This window comes from Garra rufa, chromosome 8 (genome assembly GCF_049309525.1).
Source record: "Garra rufa chromosome 8, GarRuf1.0, whole genome shotgun sequence".
NCBI classification, from domain to species: Eukaryota; Metazoa; Chordata; class Actinopteri; order Cypriniformes; family Cyprinidae; genus Garra; species Garra rufa.
Window position 1 is genome coordinate 39,989,792 of NC_133368.1, and position 15,056 is coordinate 40,004,847.

A 15,056-nucleotide genomic window follows, 5' to 3' on the forward strand; every position below is an offset into this window, starting at 1 on the left:
ATTAATATAAAGATCCATATCATATAAAGTTAATATAAAATTTTCTGAAACTCATAAATATTGAATTGCACAAAATAACAATGTTTATCACGGCATGCATTATATCCACCTTATTTTTCCCATAAGAGTGGGCGCTGCCAGTTTTGAATTTTATGGGTCTGGCTTCTAGTCTCATCCGCGTCCAGCTATTTTTAGCTGTACAAAACAGCCCGTTTTGCTGCTTAATATTGCAAATTGGTGTGTCTTACCATAATATTTTAATGTATTATCTTAATTATAAACACACTGTTTTGTAGTGCAAACAGTTTTACCGTTTACTGCACGTCTTATTCTTCTCTTTTTCCCTTTGCAGCTAATGATACAGAAATCTGGCCCAACTTACTTTTGCATTGAAAAATAAGGTGGATAATGACATGCCAAATTTCTCTTCGAAAACAATGATAGGATGTCCTACCTGCCTGTTAGCTTATACATTTGCATACCTCCTTACATACAGCCAATAGCGAGAGTTTGAGGCGTGGCTACTGTTCCAGACTGAGCCAGACGGTGTTTAGTTGGTGTGGAAAAAGAAATCACAGATTTCATTACAGAAGTGCAAACAAAATTCGAAGAATACACAGAGACACAATGTGGTAAACAAGGGTAAAAACTGGCATTATTTTTTACGAGATAGATACAAGATATTTAATTGAATGTTTTGGTTTCAATTGATACAACGAGCTTCCGAGTTTCTTCTTGACAGACCAGCTTCAAGATAAATAAATTCTGAATATGTTAGACGTCCAACTTGTATCTTTTATCGAAAGTAGTCTACTTTTACCAGTTGATACATGTTTTTATAGGCCCTTTAAGAGCTGTTTGTGATGTTTGAGTTGAGAGGGGCGCTCCTTTGCAAAAGTTGTTTTAAAATATTCTGTTTTTGATGTTCCACTAAATTACACTAATATCACAAAAAACTGCCTAACGTTACCTTGCCTTTAAAATAAACATAAAACAGGAATGAAATTAACCGGAAATCAGTGAATCAGTTTGAGGGTGCCTCTTTTCTGTTCCAGCACGACAGTAATGCCCTTCTGCTGACACTGGTGTGGAAATGTAAACCAGAATAAAGCTCAGACCTGAAACCTATTTAACACCGTTGGGATGAATTGGATTGCTGACTGTGAGACCAATAGTCTGTCAGTGTCTGACCTCACTGATAATCTTATGTCTGAATGGGACCAAATCCCCACTGCTAGGTTCCAACACACAATATAAAGCTTGACATGAAGAAGCTTTTAATAAGGACTTTTTTAATACGTTACTTATACGTTTACAGACGTTACTTCTTATAACGCTAATGTGTGTTTGTGTGCGCGTGTTTTTTAAATAAATGCTTTTTGTTTAAATATTGAACTCAGTATGTTCTCCTTGACGTTAGATGGCGCATACTACCTTGCGACAGTACGCTTTTCACTAGAACAAGAGAATCTGACTTCCTGTGAGTGGCGGAAGTTTTTAATCGAGGAATATAATCCCAATGTTCATGTGCTCTTTTTGTGTTCATCAGCTGAATTATCTTTATTCACCATGTTCTACAGTTTAAACTGACTTCGGGAATGAAAAAGTAGGTGCAATATATAAAAACCAAAGCTGAATGAAGGTATAACAGAACATTGTATTTAGGTACAGGTTAGTTAAGAACACTTTTAATGTGCATGTGTGTTCATGTTGATTGTTTTACTGCACTGACAGATACGAACAGTTACATTTCGCAGATTTTGCTTCAGGCTATTAGCTATCATCTAATGATATAATGCATCTGATTCAGCTCTTCTAGGACTGGTTGCAGTAGTATATTATATGTGACCCTGCACCACAAAACCAATCATTAGGGTCAGTTTTTTTTTTAAACTGAAATTTATATATGATCTAAAAGCCGAATAAGCGTTCTACTGATGTATGGTTTGTTAGGATAGGGCAATATTTGGCTGAGATACAATTATTTGAAAATCTGGAATCTGAGGGTGCAAAAAAAAAAGAAAAAAAAAAAATCAAAATAGAAAAAAATCACCTTTAAAGCTGTCCAAATGAAGTTCTTAGCAATGCATATTAATAATCAAAAATTAAGTTTTGATATATTTATGGTGGGGAATTTACAAAATATGTTCATGGAACATGATCTTTACTCCATATCCTAATGATTTTTGCCATAAAAGAAAAATCGATAATTTTGCCCCGCGACTGGTTTTGTGGTCCAGGGTCACATATTTAGGTTCTGATCTTGTCCTGTCTCTCCTTCTTCTCACTTCTTTATATGTAACAATCTGTTTGCAGAATGCCACATGAAAAAAAACGTAACAGCCCTGACTCCTGTAATGTTACCCTGGACCGGAGGAGAGCTCTGACCCTCTCACCTGCGATCAATAATAACAGCTGTCCGGTATGTCCATGCATTAAATGACAGTAAAGATACTTTCAATATTTTTACTTAAATCCAATAGAAAAAAAAACACATTTTAATGTGTCCCAGACTGAGAGCCCTCTGAAGATCCCCAGGAGAGTTTCCATAGCTGAGGATGAATGTGTGAATACAGAGATGTCTAAAGAAAAGAAAAATAGCCCCTCCAAGGTGACTATGAGATGGACACAAGTTTCTGCATTTGTTTGACTTTATTTAGGTATTATTTCACCAGTGAACGTCTAATTATTATAGTTCTTTTGTGCCTTATTGCTTTTATAAAATAGCAATATGATAAGCTACATCTGTGTTCATAGTACTTATGCTGTTTATTAATAATAATCATAATTATAACGACAGTTTTTTTAGCCTAATTGTGTTATTTTTTTAGCCTAGATATACTGTTGCCAGACTATGAAATTAATTTGCCATATTAATATAGAAAGTGTGTTTATCTGTTTTTTTTTATTTTCACTGATCTAGTAAACTATTTGACTACTTAAAATCTCTTAATGTCTTGGTAGGTTCTGATTGGCTTTGTTTTCTTTTGTACTGTTAGATCCACTGGACACAACTGGCCTCAAATGGTACATCCTCCAAGTCAGATCCCAAATCAGAAAAACAAAGTGATCGAGAACATGCAATAAAGCAGGAAATCCACAGGTAACATGTTAACTACATTATCTGTCAATTTCTAAAGCTGAAGGCTGTTCTTCATAACTCATAGTAAACATAAGGTTATGTAGTTGTATCAACGTTATGTACCGAAATACAGTATTGTTTACTTTGCCTTACATTACTTGAATCATGTAGATGTTAACCAAATAACTTGCTGTCAATTGCATTTGTGATATTTTGTGTAAAGACTCTCAACATTACATGTGTTTTGAAAAAAATCTAACTGAATTTTTTACATTCTTGATTATCCAACACCTGTTTCCTGACAGAGGAATTAATGCATCAAGCACATTTTGCATTCTTTAGCATGTTTACAGCGTTTGGAGCGAGTTGTTTTTAGGGTATCATAAGGCTGTAATGCCAAAACTGAAGTGGTTTCATTTATCTGGCTTTAACAAATTCATATGTAAACAGGAAGTAAAGTTGCTGAATAGGTGTTAATGTGTGTTATGCTTAAAATTGTTGACCATTTTTGCAGCTTAGTTTCATCAAACCATCTGGGTGAACTGGGGAGGGTGTTTTGCTTTGTAAGTGTTCGAATATATATTGATATAGTTATATTTACTTAATTTATATTACTCTTATTTCAAAATAGCAGAAGGGAAATCCTGTTTTGTATGATATGGCGCACATCTACACTCTCCCACTAAACACTTTTGCTTATCATTCGTGCACCATCTGTGCATGTTAACCCGTCTCATTCAATGTGCACACTGCTAGTACGTAAAAATGGGTGCTGTGCCATTAGTTAACAAGATAAGTCAATAAACAGCTATGCAGAATGTACCATATGTGTTTAAACTGTCTGTCTAGTGGTTATGGATCTGCAAGCTAAGTAAGTATGTTTAAGAAGCTATAGTGTTTGTTATTGTTTATTTTAGTTGAGGCAAGTATTTGTTTTGTGTGACAGTCATTATATACAGTGCCTTGTGAACGTATTCATACCCCTTCATTTTTTTCGCATTTTATGTTGCAGCCTTATGTTAAACTGCTTTGAAATCCTTTATTTCCCACATCAGTTTACGTTCCATACACTTTATTGACAAAGCAAAAACATATTTATGACAGCTTTACAAATTTATTCAAAATTAAACACTGAAATAAGTACATTGCAGAAGTATTCATACCCTTAACTCAGTACTTAGTTGAAGCACCTTTACTGCCTCAAGTGTTTTTGGGTATGATTCGACAAGCTTTGCACATCTGCATTTGGCAATTATCTCTTCACCTTTCAAGCTCTGTCAAGAAGTCTCCAAAAATATTTGATTGCGTTCTAGCGAAGGCTCTGGCTGGACCACTTAAGGACATTCATGTAGTTGTCTATAAGCCACTCTTGCTGTTTGCTTAGGGTCATTGTCCTGTTGAAAGGTGAACCCTCTGTCCAGTCTGAGGTTCTGAATGCTGTGGACTGGGTTTTCATTAAGGCTATCTCACTATTTTTGTGCAATGAGCTTTTCATCTACTCTGCCGAGTCCCTCAGTCTCTGCCGCTGAAAAACAGCCCCACAGCATAAGGTTGCTACCAGCACACTTTACTTTTGGGATGGTACTCTGCAGGTGATGAGCAGTGCTTGGTTTCCTTCAGACATGATGCCTGGAACTGAGGTTCATCAGAACAGAGAATCTTGTTTCTCACAGTCTGAGGATCCTTTAGGTGCTTTTTTTTACAAATCCCAAGTGGGTTTTTATGTGTCTTCACTGAGGAGAGGATAAAGATTGTGAAGATAAAGATTGGTGTAGTGTTGCAGTGATGTTTGTCCTTCTGTTACTTTCCTTCATCTGCATAGATGATCATTGAGCTCATCTGTAGTAACCATCAGCTTCTTGGTCACCAGTATAACCAAGCCCCTTCTCCATCAATTGCTCAGTTTGGCCAGCTCTAGGAAAAGTCCTACTTGTTCCAAGCTTCTTCCATTATGGATAATGGAGGCTACATGCTTCTGTGAACCTTCAATGCAGCAGATTTTTTCCCCCTCAGATCTGTGCCTTGACGCAAGCCTGTTTCTGAGCTCTACAGGCAGTTATTTTGACCTCAGGGCTTGGTTTTTGCTCTGATATACATTTTCAGCTGTTAGACCTTTTCTGAGAGGTGTGTGCATTTCCAAATCATGCTCATTCAAATGGATTTGCCACAGTCTAACTCCACTCTAACTGTAGTAACATATACAAGCGATATGAATGCTAAATTAGGAATGCTCCTTAGCTAAATTTCAAGTGTCCCAGAAAAGGGTATGAACACTTATGCAATGGAATCTTTTTTTTTTTTATAAATTTGCAAAGTTGTTACAAACCTGTTTTTGCTTTTTTTATTATGGTGTATGGAGTGTATATTGATACACTCATAGCAAATTGTGGGGAAAAAATGAAGGGGTATGAATACATTCGCGAGGCACTGTATACTGTGTGTATGTTTGAGCAGTGTTAATTTAATTATTTTCTTATTTCCTACAGGCGTCACGTCAAGGTGGTTTTAGAAGATGTCCTTAGGACAGAGATCGGGCAGAGCTTTCTTAGATGTGGCAGGCAGAGCTGCCAAAAGACAAACCAATTAGAGAGCAAAAGGCAGAGTGATCACACCTCAACAGCTCCGCTCACAGACAAGAGGAGAACCAGTCTAACAAAAAGAGGAGAAACAGACTCTACTGGACCAAAAGCCACTTCACCATCCCATAACCAGACGGACTCATCCACTGAAAATGAATCACGTCAACACAAAGAAAACAACAGTCCAAAATCCAAACAACTGAACTCATCATCGAAACTATTAGAGTCATCTAAAGTATCAGATAACTCTTGTTCACCCAGAGAAAGTGACTCACCACAGGCTGTTCAGATAAGTGAACAGTTGCCTAAACAGACCAAAGCATCTACTTCTGAAGATAATGAAGTATTAATTCTTGAAGGATCTCCACAGAATGAGGAAACACCTTCTTCTGGATGTGAATCTATATGTAGCCCCTCTTCATCGTTAGCAACGCGGGGTTGCCTGAGAGAGAGAAAATCAGGTGGCAAGGTAAGATCTGTAGATCTTGGCCAAATCTATCAGAACTATAGATTGAAGGTTTGTATTTCAAGTAAATACTGTTCATTTTAACTAAAGAAGTGCATCACAGAGGGTTTCCACAAAAATATTGAGCAGCATGACTGTTTTCAACACTGATGATAATAGTAAAAAGTGTTTTTGCCATTACAAGAAAAAATTGCATATCAAAAATAAATTACATACAATATTTTGTTTTCATTCCTTAATTTAAAAAAAATTGTGAGATCAGTCCAAATTCATTTTTTATATGTTTATCAAAGCAAGCAATTAAGCATGACTTGGAACTTGCTTAGGTACATCTGTTTAGAATTCAAACATTACTAGAGATCATAATCTTTGATTCTGCATTTGGTTCTACAGCATCCACCCAGTAAGGAAGAAAGGAGAAAAACACAAGAGTGCCCTAAGCATGCTTCAGATGAAAAGGAAAACCACTCTCTCAGAAATGGAGAGGCGGTGCAGGAAGTGGATGGAATGAGAGAAAGTGTATTACGCCTCTCAGTCGGGGCTGACAATGAAATCCCCGTCAAAAGATGTCGTATGGACAGCCCTTCAGATGAACAGGGTCCCAGCTCAGACCCTGGCTCTGGGAGCTTCATCACAGAGTCCTCCAAGCTCAACCCATGTGAACCTAGTAAGTGATTAGTGCCCAATGTAATATGCCATTTTAAACAAATAATTTGTCATTTGTCACAACGTACTACTGTTCAAAAGTTTAGGTCAGTAAGATTTTATTTATTTATTTGTTTATTTTATCGAGTGAGTATTTATTTAATTGATCAAAAGTGACCGTAAAGACTTTTACAGAATTTTTTAACAGCAATCTTAAAAAAATTATAACAGTTTTCACAAAAACATTAAGAAGTTTTCAAAATTAATAACAAGAAATGTGTCTTGAGCACCAAATTAGTATATTAGAATTATTTCTAAAGGATCATGTGACACTGAAGACTGGCGTAAAGGCCTCTGAAATTCCGATTTTCCATCACAAGAATAATTTACATTTTTAAATATATTAAAATGGTTGCAATTTCAAATTGTAATAATGTTTCACAATATTACTGTTTCTACTATTTTTGATCAAATCAATACAGCTCTAGTGAACATGAGACTTCTTTTCATTTCACTAATAAATATCAAACATTATTTGGTTTCTACATGCCACACATGTATAACATTTTTTTTCAGTAATACTTTACGTTTCATTAGTTAGTGTTAATGTATTAAGTAACATGAACAAACAATGAACAATACATTTATTACAATATTTATTATTCTTTGTTAATTTGTTGGTTCAGTACTAACTAATGTTAACAAGCTGTTTTGATTTGATTAATTCATTAGTAAATGCTGAAATTAACATTAACTAATATTAATAAATGCTGTAGACATATTGTTCATTCTTTCTTAGTTATATTAACTAAAGCAGTTAACCAGTGTTAACTAATGAACCTTATTGTAAAGTGTTACCATTTTTTTCTAACTCTGTATGTTTATTATATGAAGAAAATAATTCTGTTGTTATCTTGCTTAGTTGTTCTGTCCAGTGAAGAGGAAGATGAAGTGGAAGGAGGGGAAAGAAAAGAGGTGAAAGCCTCTGCCCTAAACATCCAGCCACTGGAGGGTGCAAAAGACATGAATATAGAAGATAAATCTGGAAAAAATGTCATTCACACACAGGTGGGTATGATGATCCACATACTAGACTACAGTTCAAGAACACAGTACATTTACTAAATAATTGCTAAATAGTATAGTATATAGCTGCTTTTATAGTATCTCATAATAACCTTTTACTGATGTGTGCGTGTATGTTTCATTGTCAGAATTCTGTTATGGTGAAGTGGCCGCTGTCTTCCCTTCACATGGGTGGAGTTAGTGCTACTTGTGAGAGCATGGAGGTGAGAATATGTTGATGTGATGGGTTTGAGAGATCAAATATGTCTGAATTATTCAAGTCATGGTTTACATAAAAATAGTACAACAGGAAGTGAATCAGGAATGTTTTTGAATCTTTCACTATTTTCTATTTGTGTCACTGGTTTTTATTATACCATTTCCCAGATCACTACAGAAGAGATCTCCTTTTTATTGAAAGGTAAACATGTTTTGTACATGGATTCTTATTAGAAATATTCTGGTTCTTTTCATATTAAATTTTATATAATAATTAGGTAATATCTACTTAATATGTAATAGATTTGATTATACATGTCTTTTTCTTTTTGTTTGATCAGATTCTCTAGTGAATATTTCGATATCGACGGCTAGTGTGTGTAAATACAGTGTATGGGAGGAGCCAATGTTGAGTGGGTGTGGCCTGGTTAAGGACAATGAGGTTCCACCCCCTTCTCTGGTCATCTTTTGGCTGTCTGATGCCCAAGCACACCAATTACACAGTGACCTGTCTATCATCCTGTCAGGCACAAGTCCAGGTCAGCTACCTGCCCTGTCTACTTTCTTGATTTTTAATAATATTGTAAAATATTGTTATTTATATTTTTTAAGATTGCTAATATTTTTAAAAGCATTAACAGTAGTTTCTATATTCTCTCTCCTTTTGCATATGTTTTTATGTGTGTGTATAGCTGAAGACAGTACTTGTGTGTTGCTGTGTTTGGCTGAACGTGTAACTAGTGTTGACAGTGCGATCTTGGCCTCTTTAATGGACTTCATGATTCTAAATCAGAACAACTCCGAACACCCTGCCCTCACACCCCAGGAAAGCCTGGAACTGCTTCTGAGCTCAGAAGAAACGCACCTTCTCCAACTGTTGACACCCAAAACTGATCCTCAAACCAGCACTGCTGAACATGCTGCTGTATCTGCTGGGAAGGTTCAGACAAAATATTGCATCTATGTACCTTGCGTGTTTGCTTTTTTTACTTGTTTGCAAGTTCATTTCTTTTCTGAAGTTATCTTTTAATGTTAGTAATTTAGTTGCAAATGATTATATTGATAATTGAGGGTTTGTGTGCATTGCCTTTTTATTACTGAATAGATTGTAGGATTTAAGGCCTTTTTATGGAATAAATGTGTGTTTTCAGTCTCAGGATTCTGATGTGCAGTTGAAGCCAGTTTACACGCTGTGCCACAGAAGAGCTCAGGGTTCATACAGTGTTACCTTGGAACCTGCACTTGGAGCAGAATGGACACCGTACCAACACTGTGGTCCGGCACGCAGGTAAAAAAATTTTTTTTTTAAATCTGCTCACCAGTCGGCGGCGATAGCCTTTTGGCAGCGCGCCGACATACAGCGCTGTTACTCTCCGGGCGTCTCGTGTTCGAATCCTGACTCGAGGGCCTTTCCTGATCCCGCCCTCTATCTCTCTCCCACTTTGGTTCCTGTTATTACTGATCTGTCCTATCATAATAAAGGCAAAAATCCCAAAAATAAATCTTTAAAAAAAAAATCTGCTCACCAAAGCTGCATTTATTTGATAAGTAGTAGGGGAGAGTGGGGTGAGTTGTGCCAGTTTTTACTCAAAGTGACTTTATAGTGAAGCAATGACAGTAATCCCTCCAGCTTAAGCATGATATATTTCAGGATGTTGTGCATCCCTGGAAACACTAACTTTGGATCTGAAATAAACTGCTTCAGAATTATAGCTTTCAGAAAAAAAGTGGTCTCGTGGCACAACTTGCCCTCGGTGCGGGGTAAGTTGTGCCTTTGGGGAGAATACATTGGGGTAAATTGTGTCAGTGATTTTTGAAATAAAAAAGAACATTTTAATGTCATAAAATGTAATGTTATATAAAATCAAGAAAAATTCAATACAAAATTACTCATTTAAGGATTTTTAGATATCGTTACCCTACTAAACTGTTGGCATGTCATATTTTCAACTTTTTTGGAAAACACATAACTCATATACAATATATGATATTTGTGAATCATTAGAACACTGTCTTTCAACAAAACGCTGTCTGTCAATTATGTAACATAAGGAAAATGTGACTTTTTTCTGAACATTTCTGAACATCCCATGGTGACTTAGGCCACTTAAAAAACTGACAAACGGCAGGTAAATCAAACACTGATGAGGCACGCTCATCTCCTCACACAGATTATCCCCTGTGGGTATGTAGGTCTAGATCAGGGATGCCCAACCCTGTTCCTGGAGATCTACCATCCTACAAAGTTCATCTCCAACCCTAATCAAACACCCCTGAACCAGCTAATTTCTTAGGTAGCACGTGATAATCACAGAAAGCTGTGTTGGAGCAGGACTGGAACAAAAGTCTGCAGGCAGGTAGATCTCCAGGAACAGGGTTGGTCAGCCCTGGTCTAGATGGTCTACTATTTAACATCCCACTGGCACAACTTAACCCTGCCCCTTTGGCACAAATCACCCCAGCCCGACAATTTTGAAAGACTAGCATGATCCAGCAGTTTAGACCTAACATTATCTTAACTGTATAGACTCACTGTGTAGCCTACTAAAGCGCTAAAGCATGTGTGAAATATTTTCAAACTTGTCTGTAATTGTTCAGATGAAACAATCAAAAAACCTTGATCATATAAATTTTACTTTGCAAGGCAAAAAACAATTTTTTTTAACTAAAATGTGCTTAGCTCTCATGCCATGTGTCTCTCTTCTTTGGGGGTTAGGTAAATTATGTGTATGTGGTCACAATGACCAATTTCTTCTATGGTTTTCTAGAAACAAGGGGTGGAACTACTTCCCCCTGGCACAAATCACCCCACTCTCCCCTACAGTAAAAAACATTAATATTGTAAAATTTTGTTGGAATTTAAAAGACTTTTCTATTGTAATAATATTTTAAAATGTAATTTATTCTTTGGTGCCAAAGTCAAATGAATTAAGTGAAGCATCATTATTCCAGTCTTCAGTGTCACATGATCCTTCATAAATCATTGTAATAATTTTTTTTGGTACTGAAGAAACAGTCCTTGTTGAAAACAGTTCTGCTTAATATTCTTGTGGAAACCGTGATGCATTATTTCAGGATTTAAAAATTTTCTGTATAAATATATATTTTTATTAAAACCACTGTCAATTTTCATCAGTTTAAATCAGTTATATTTTGTTTGTGGTTTTTTTGACTTTCTTTAGATTGATTCAGTTCCCTCCTCCACCCTCCAAAGGAGCCATCACCGTGACGACAGAGGACCTGGAGTGTTTAGACAGTGGCGAGTTTCTTAATGATGTCATCATCGACTTCTACCTCAAGTAAGACAACTAAGGATTAGTGTGCAGAATATACTGGTACTAAAAAGGTATTGCAATTCCCTGCTTTAAAATGATACAATTCCTCATTTTACTAGTACCGGTACTTTTTGATAGGAGCTGTGTTAACACTGTTTATTTAGGGTGTTAACACTGTTTATTTTTTGTCATTACCTTTGAGAAAAAATTTTTCGTATCATATACAAGCAGAAACGTAAAGGCAGCAACCCATCATAATAAAAGGTTGGTTTAACTTGACAGAATTAATTATTAATTAATGTAATGATAGTACTACTACTACTAATAAAAATATTATTAAAACAATATTTAAGAAATATTTACCAGAAAAGTTATTTACCTGAATTTATGTATGAGAAAATTGTAAATACACAAGACGGTATTTCTGAAAAAATAAATAAATAATAAATAATTTATCAAATTTAATTCATCTTTATAAATGAATTAGACATGATTTTAATTATTATCGTTTAATAAAAGTATTAAAATGGAATGCAGAAAATGAATAGAAAACAGATTCACATAATTTAATCAAAATAAAACTGAATATGAGAAAAATAATAAAACATATTTTATAGGGCCTTAAAATGTACTTTTGTAAAAACTTGCAAAAAAACCTTGAAATTGCTGTTAAATTGTGTACGTTTCATTATTTCAATTAATTAAACATGCTTTTTAATGAAGATTTTTTTAACGTAACTATTAAAATAGAGTCTAGAAAATTCAAAACGGAAAAAACAGAATGCAGAAAAATTAAAATGAATTTGGAAAAAATAAAACCCAATTTGGGAATGAAACAAATTTCATAGGGCCCTATTTATTTCATTTGTGTCTTTGTTTTATTGTATTTGTATGCATGTTTTTCAGGTATCTTCTGGTGGAAAAGGCCCCGCAAGCATCTGTAGACAGATCTCATGTTTTCAGCAGTTTTTTCTATAAACAGCTCACACGCAGAGACAATGCTAATGAGGACAGTACAAGCACACCGTGAGTATTTGTTAGACAGAACACATATAATCATATATAGCTCTTGTACAATACTGATATACTGAGTTTTGTTTTTGTACTGTATTGTCCATCAGAGCTCAGATCAGAAGGCATCAGCGTGTGAGGACATGGACGCGTCATGTAGACATCTTTGACAAAGACTTCCTGTTTGTGCCTGTCAATCAAGAGTGAGTATTAGCTTTATAAATACAGTGGTGGACAAATAAGCCATACGGTACTTTCTTTGGAGGGCCAGTGTTTTTGGAGCTGTGTTCTTTTTTTTCTTGTGCTCCCTATAGACATTTGTGCCTTAAATGTAATATGTTTGGTGTTTGTTTCAGAGCTCACTGGTACCTCGTGGTGATTTGTTTTCCTGGGTTAGAAGAGACACAGTATGTGATGAGGGACAGTGGAGGCTCTGTGCAGGGCAATGGAGGTAAAGGTTTGGGTGAGTCTAAGGGTGAGATTCATGGAGAGAATCGATTCAGCGGTGATGAGGACAAAGGTAAGATGTGTCAGTTTTTTTTTCTTTTGTAATTCTGTAAGTTTGTAATTCTACTTTTGAGTATCATTTGATGATTCTAGACAAACTTTTTGTTCTTAATCTAGATGACAGTCGTATAAAGTCAGGCACGTCTCATCATCTTCCGGTAAGTCAAAATAAACATTAACTGTCAGATTTTTTCTAGTCAGAAAGCTGTAATTTGAAAATCTGATTTGTTGGATAGCATTTGTTTTGATGTAATACGATGTGGACAGATAGTTTGCACATGCATGGTAATAGCAGAACCTTCTCCCGCTGTAGGACTGTACGGAAAATACATGCAAGAGACCTACTGTGTGTCAAAGGTATGTTTGTATTTTTTGTCATAAAGTAGAGAATTCAGTGTGGGAAAGGATAATTTATGTTTTCCATTTAAAAAAAACGGATACGATATTATGATAATACTGTATAAGAGATATTAGGTATTGTTTGTTGTTATTTTTATTATAATATTTTTTTATCATAATATTATTATATATTTTTTTTATAATTTTTTTTTCTATAATGTTATTGCTTTTTATTATTATTAATTTTTTTTTATTATGCAGCAAGGTCAGAAATGAACTTATTTGCCCCCAAGAAGTAATTTCCAGGGGCATTTTATACATTTGTGAGGGTAATTTTTATAATTACCTTATTATAATCACCATACTATGTAGTCTTTAATGTCAAATACTTAAATTTACTTGCATTTTCTTTTAATCAATATTTTTATAATCATTACTGTTAAAAATTGGATCTAAATTATACATGCACTTATAGGGCTGCAATATTATGACAAAGTCCATTATTGTTGATTATTGCTCTTTATATTGTAATAATGATTGTTAATATCGATATAAAAATAAATAAATAAATAAATATATATATATACACACACACACACAAAACAATATAAAAGTTTTTGGCTTAGTTTTGGGCACGTCACATTCGGGTTTCAAAGGGCTTCAAAGACAAATATGTTGGCCCATGACTTTGAAAAACTCTCGGTATGATCACTGAAGCTATGAAAATAGTCTTGTATTTACATTGTATCTGCGCGTTTAATGAGGGAATTTGTGAGCATGCACGTTCATCAACAATTCTACCTTTTTCAGTGCTGACTTATCTAAGTGCCTCTGACTGGCCAGTGCATTCCTAAGTTCAACAGCAATGAGTTTGATTTGGTTATAATGCTCAACGCTGCACAAAACAGTGCATAAAAGCAATCTGATGCAGTTTGAACAAATCTAAATGAAAATTTTAAATTGACACTTTTCATTCATTATCACATTTCATTTACATTGTTTAATTATGCAGGGGCATTTTTGCCACTTTGGCTTGAATTTATGGGGCATTTTAGTTTATTTACATGACAATTTTGCTACAAGCCCTTGTTAATTTCCGACCCTGTTATGCAGTTATGAAGACTTACAGGAAAGATTTTGCTCCTAATGTATCACATTATTATTATTATTATTATTATTATTATTATTATTATTTATTTATTATTATTATTATTATTATTTTCGGCTTTTAATGGACAGAACAGTCTGACAGAGCTTATGTTTTTTTAATTTTGGAGAATTATGCTCACTGTTTATTTTTTTCAGACCATGTATTCTCATCATGGATTCCCTAAAGTTGTCGGTTCACGAACGTATCTTCAAACTCTTGCGCGAGTGAGTGTTTGCAAACTTGGTACAGTCCAACTTAATCTCACATTTATTGAGTGTTGTTGCTATTTTTATTATTACCACTTGTGTACTAGTAAAGTGTATAATGACATTTCTTTACATGTCATGATAAAAAAATTTTTTTAGATACCTTCAGGTGGAATGGCAGGCAAAAAGAGGTGGTTATCGTGACTTCAGTAGTGAGCGCATGATGGGTGTCCACTGTAAAGTCCCCCTACAGGACAACAGCAGTGACTGTGGCCTTTACCTGCTACAATATGCAGAAAGTTTTTTACAGGTAGGCTTACACCCATTCTTTATTCCAAATTTTCAAATACAAAACTGTGTAAGAGTTTATTTTAACAGCAGTGCTATTTGTATATCTTTTAGGACCCTGTGGTACACTTTGACTTGCCATTGAGATTGGAGCGCTGGTTTTCACGTCAAAAGGTGCGAGGAAAACGGGAGGAGATTCGAGACCTCATCCTACACCTTTACAG

At 35.1% G+C, this 15,056-nt stretch overlaps 1 protein-coding gene across 1 annotated transcript; it reads left to right on the forward strand.

The window, feature by feature from the left end:
• Window positions 1–1,493: 1,493 nt before the first annotated feature.
• LOC141340178 (sentrin-specific protease 7) lies at window positions 1,494–15,051 on the forward strand (the record flags this gene model as incomplete). The annotated part of the gene is made up of 21 exons (XM_073845105.1): window positions 1,494–1,606; window positions 2,317–2,422; window positions 2,513–2,611; window positions 3,000–3,103; window positions 5,569–6,130; window positions 6,521–6,794; window positions 7,695–7,840; window positions 7,987–8,061; window positions 8,225–8,258; window positions 8,398–8,595; window positions 8,749–8,996; window positions 9,208–9,344; window positions 11,239–11,355; window positions 12,238–12,357; window positions 12,453–12,545; window positions 12,699–12,862; window positions 12,967–13,007; window positions 13,163–13,206; window positions 14,494–14,562; window positions 14,704–14,854; window positions 14,947–15,051. Coding segments are annotated over exons 1-21 (2,895 nt in total), but the record flags the coding sequence as incomplete, so codon positions are not given.
• Between the last annotated feature and the right edge of the window lie 5 nt (window positions 15,052–15,056).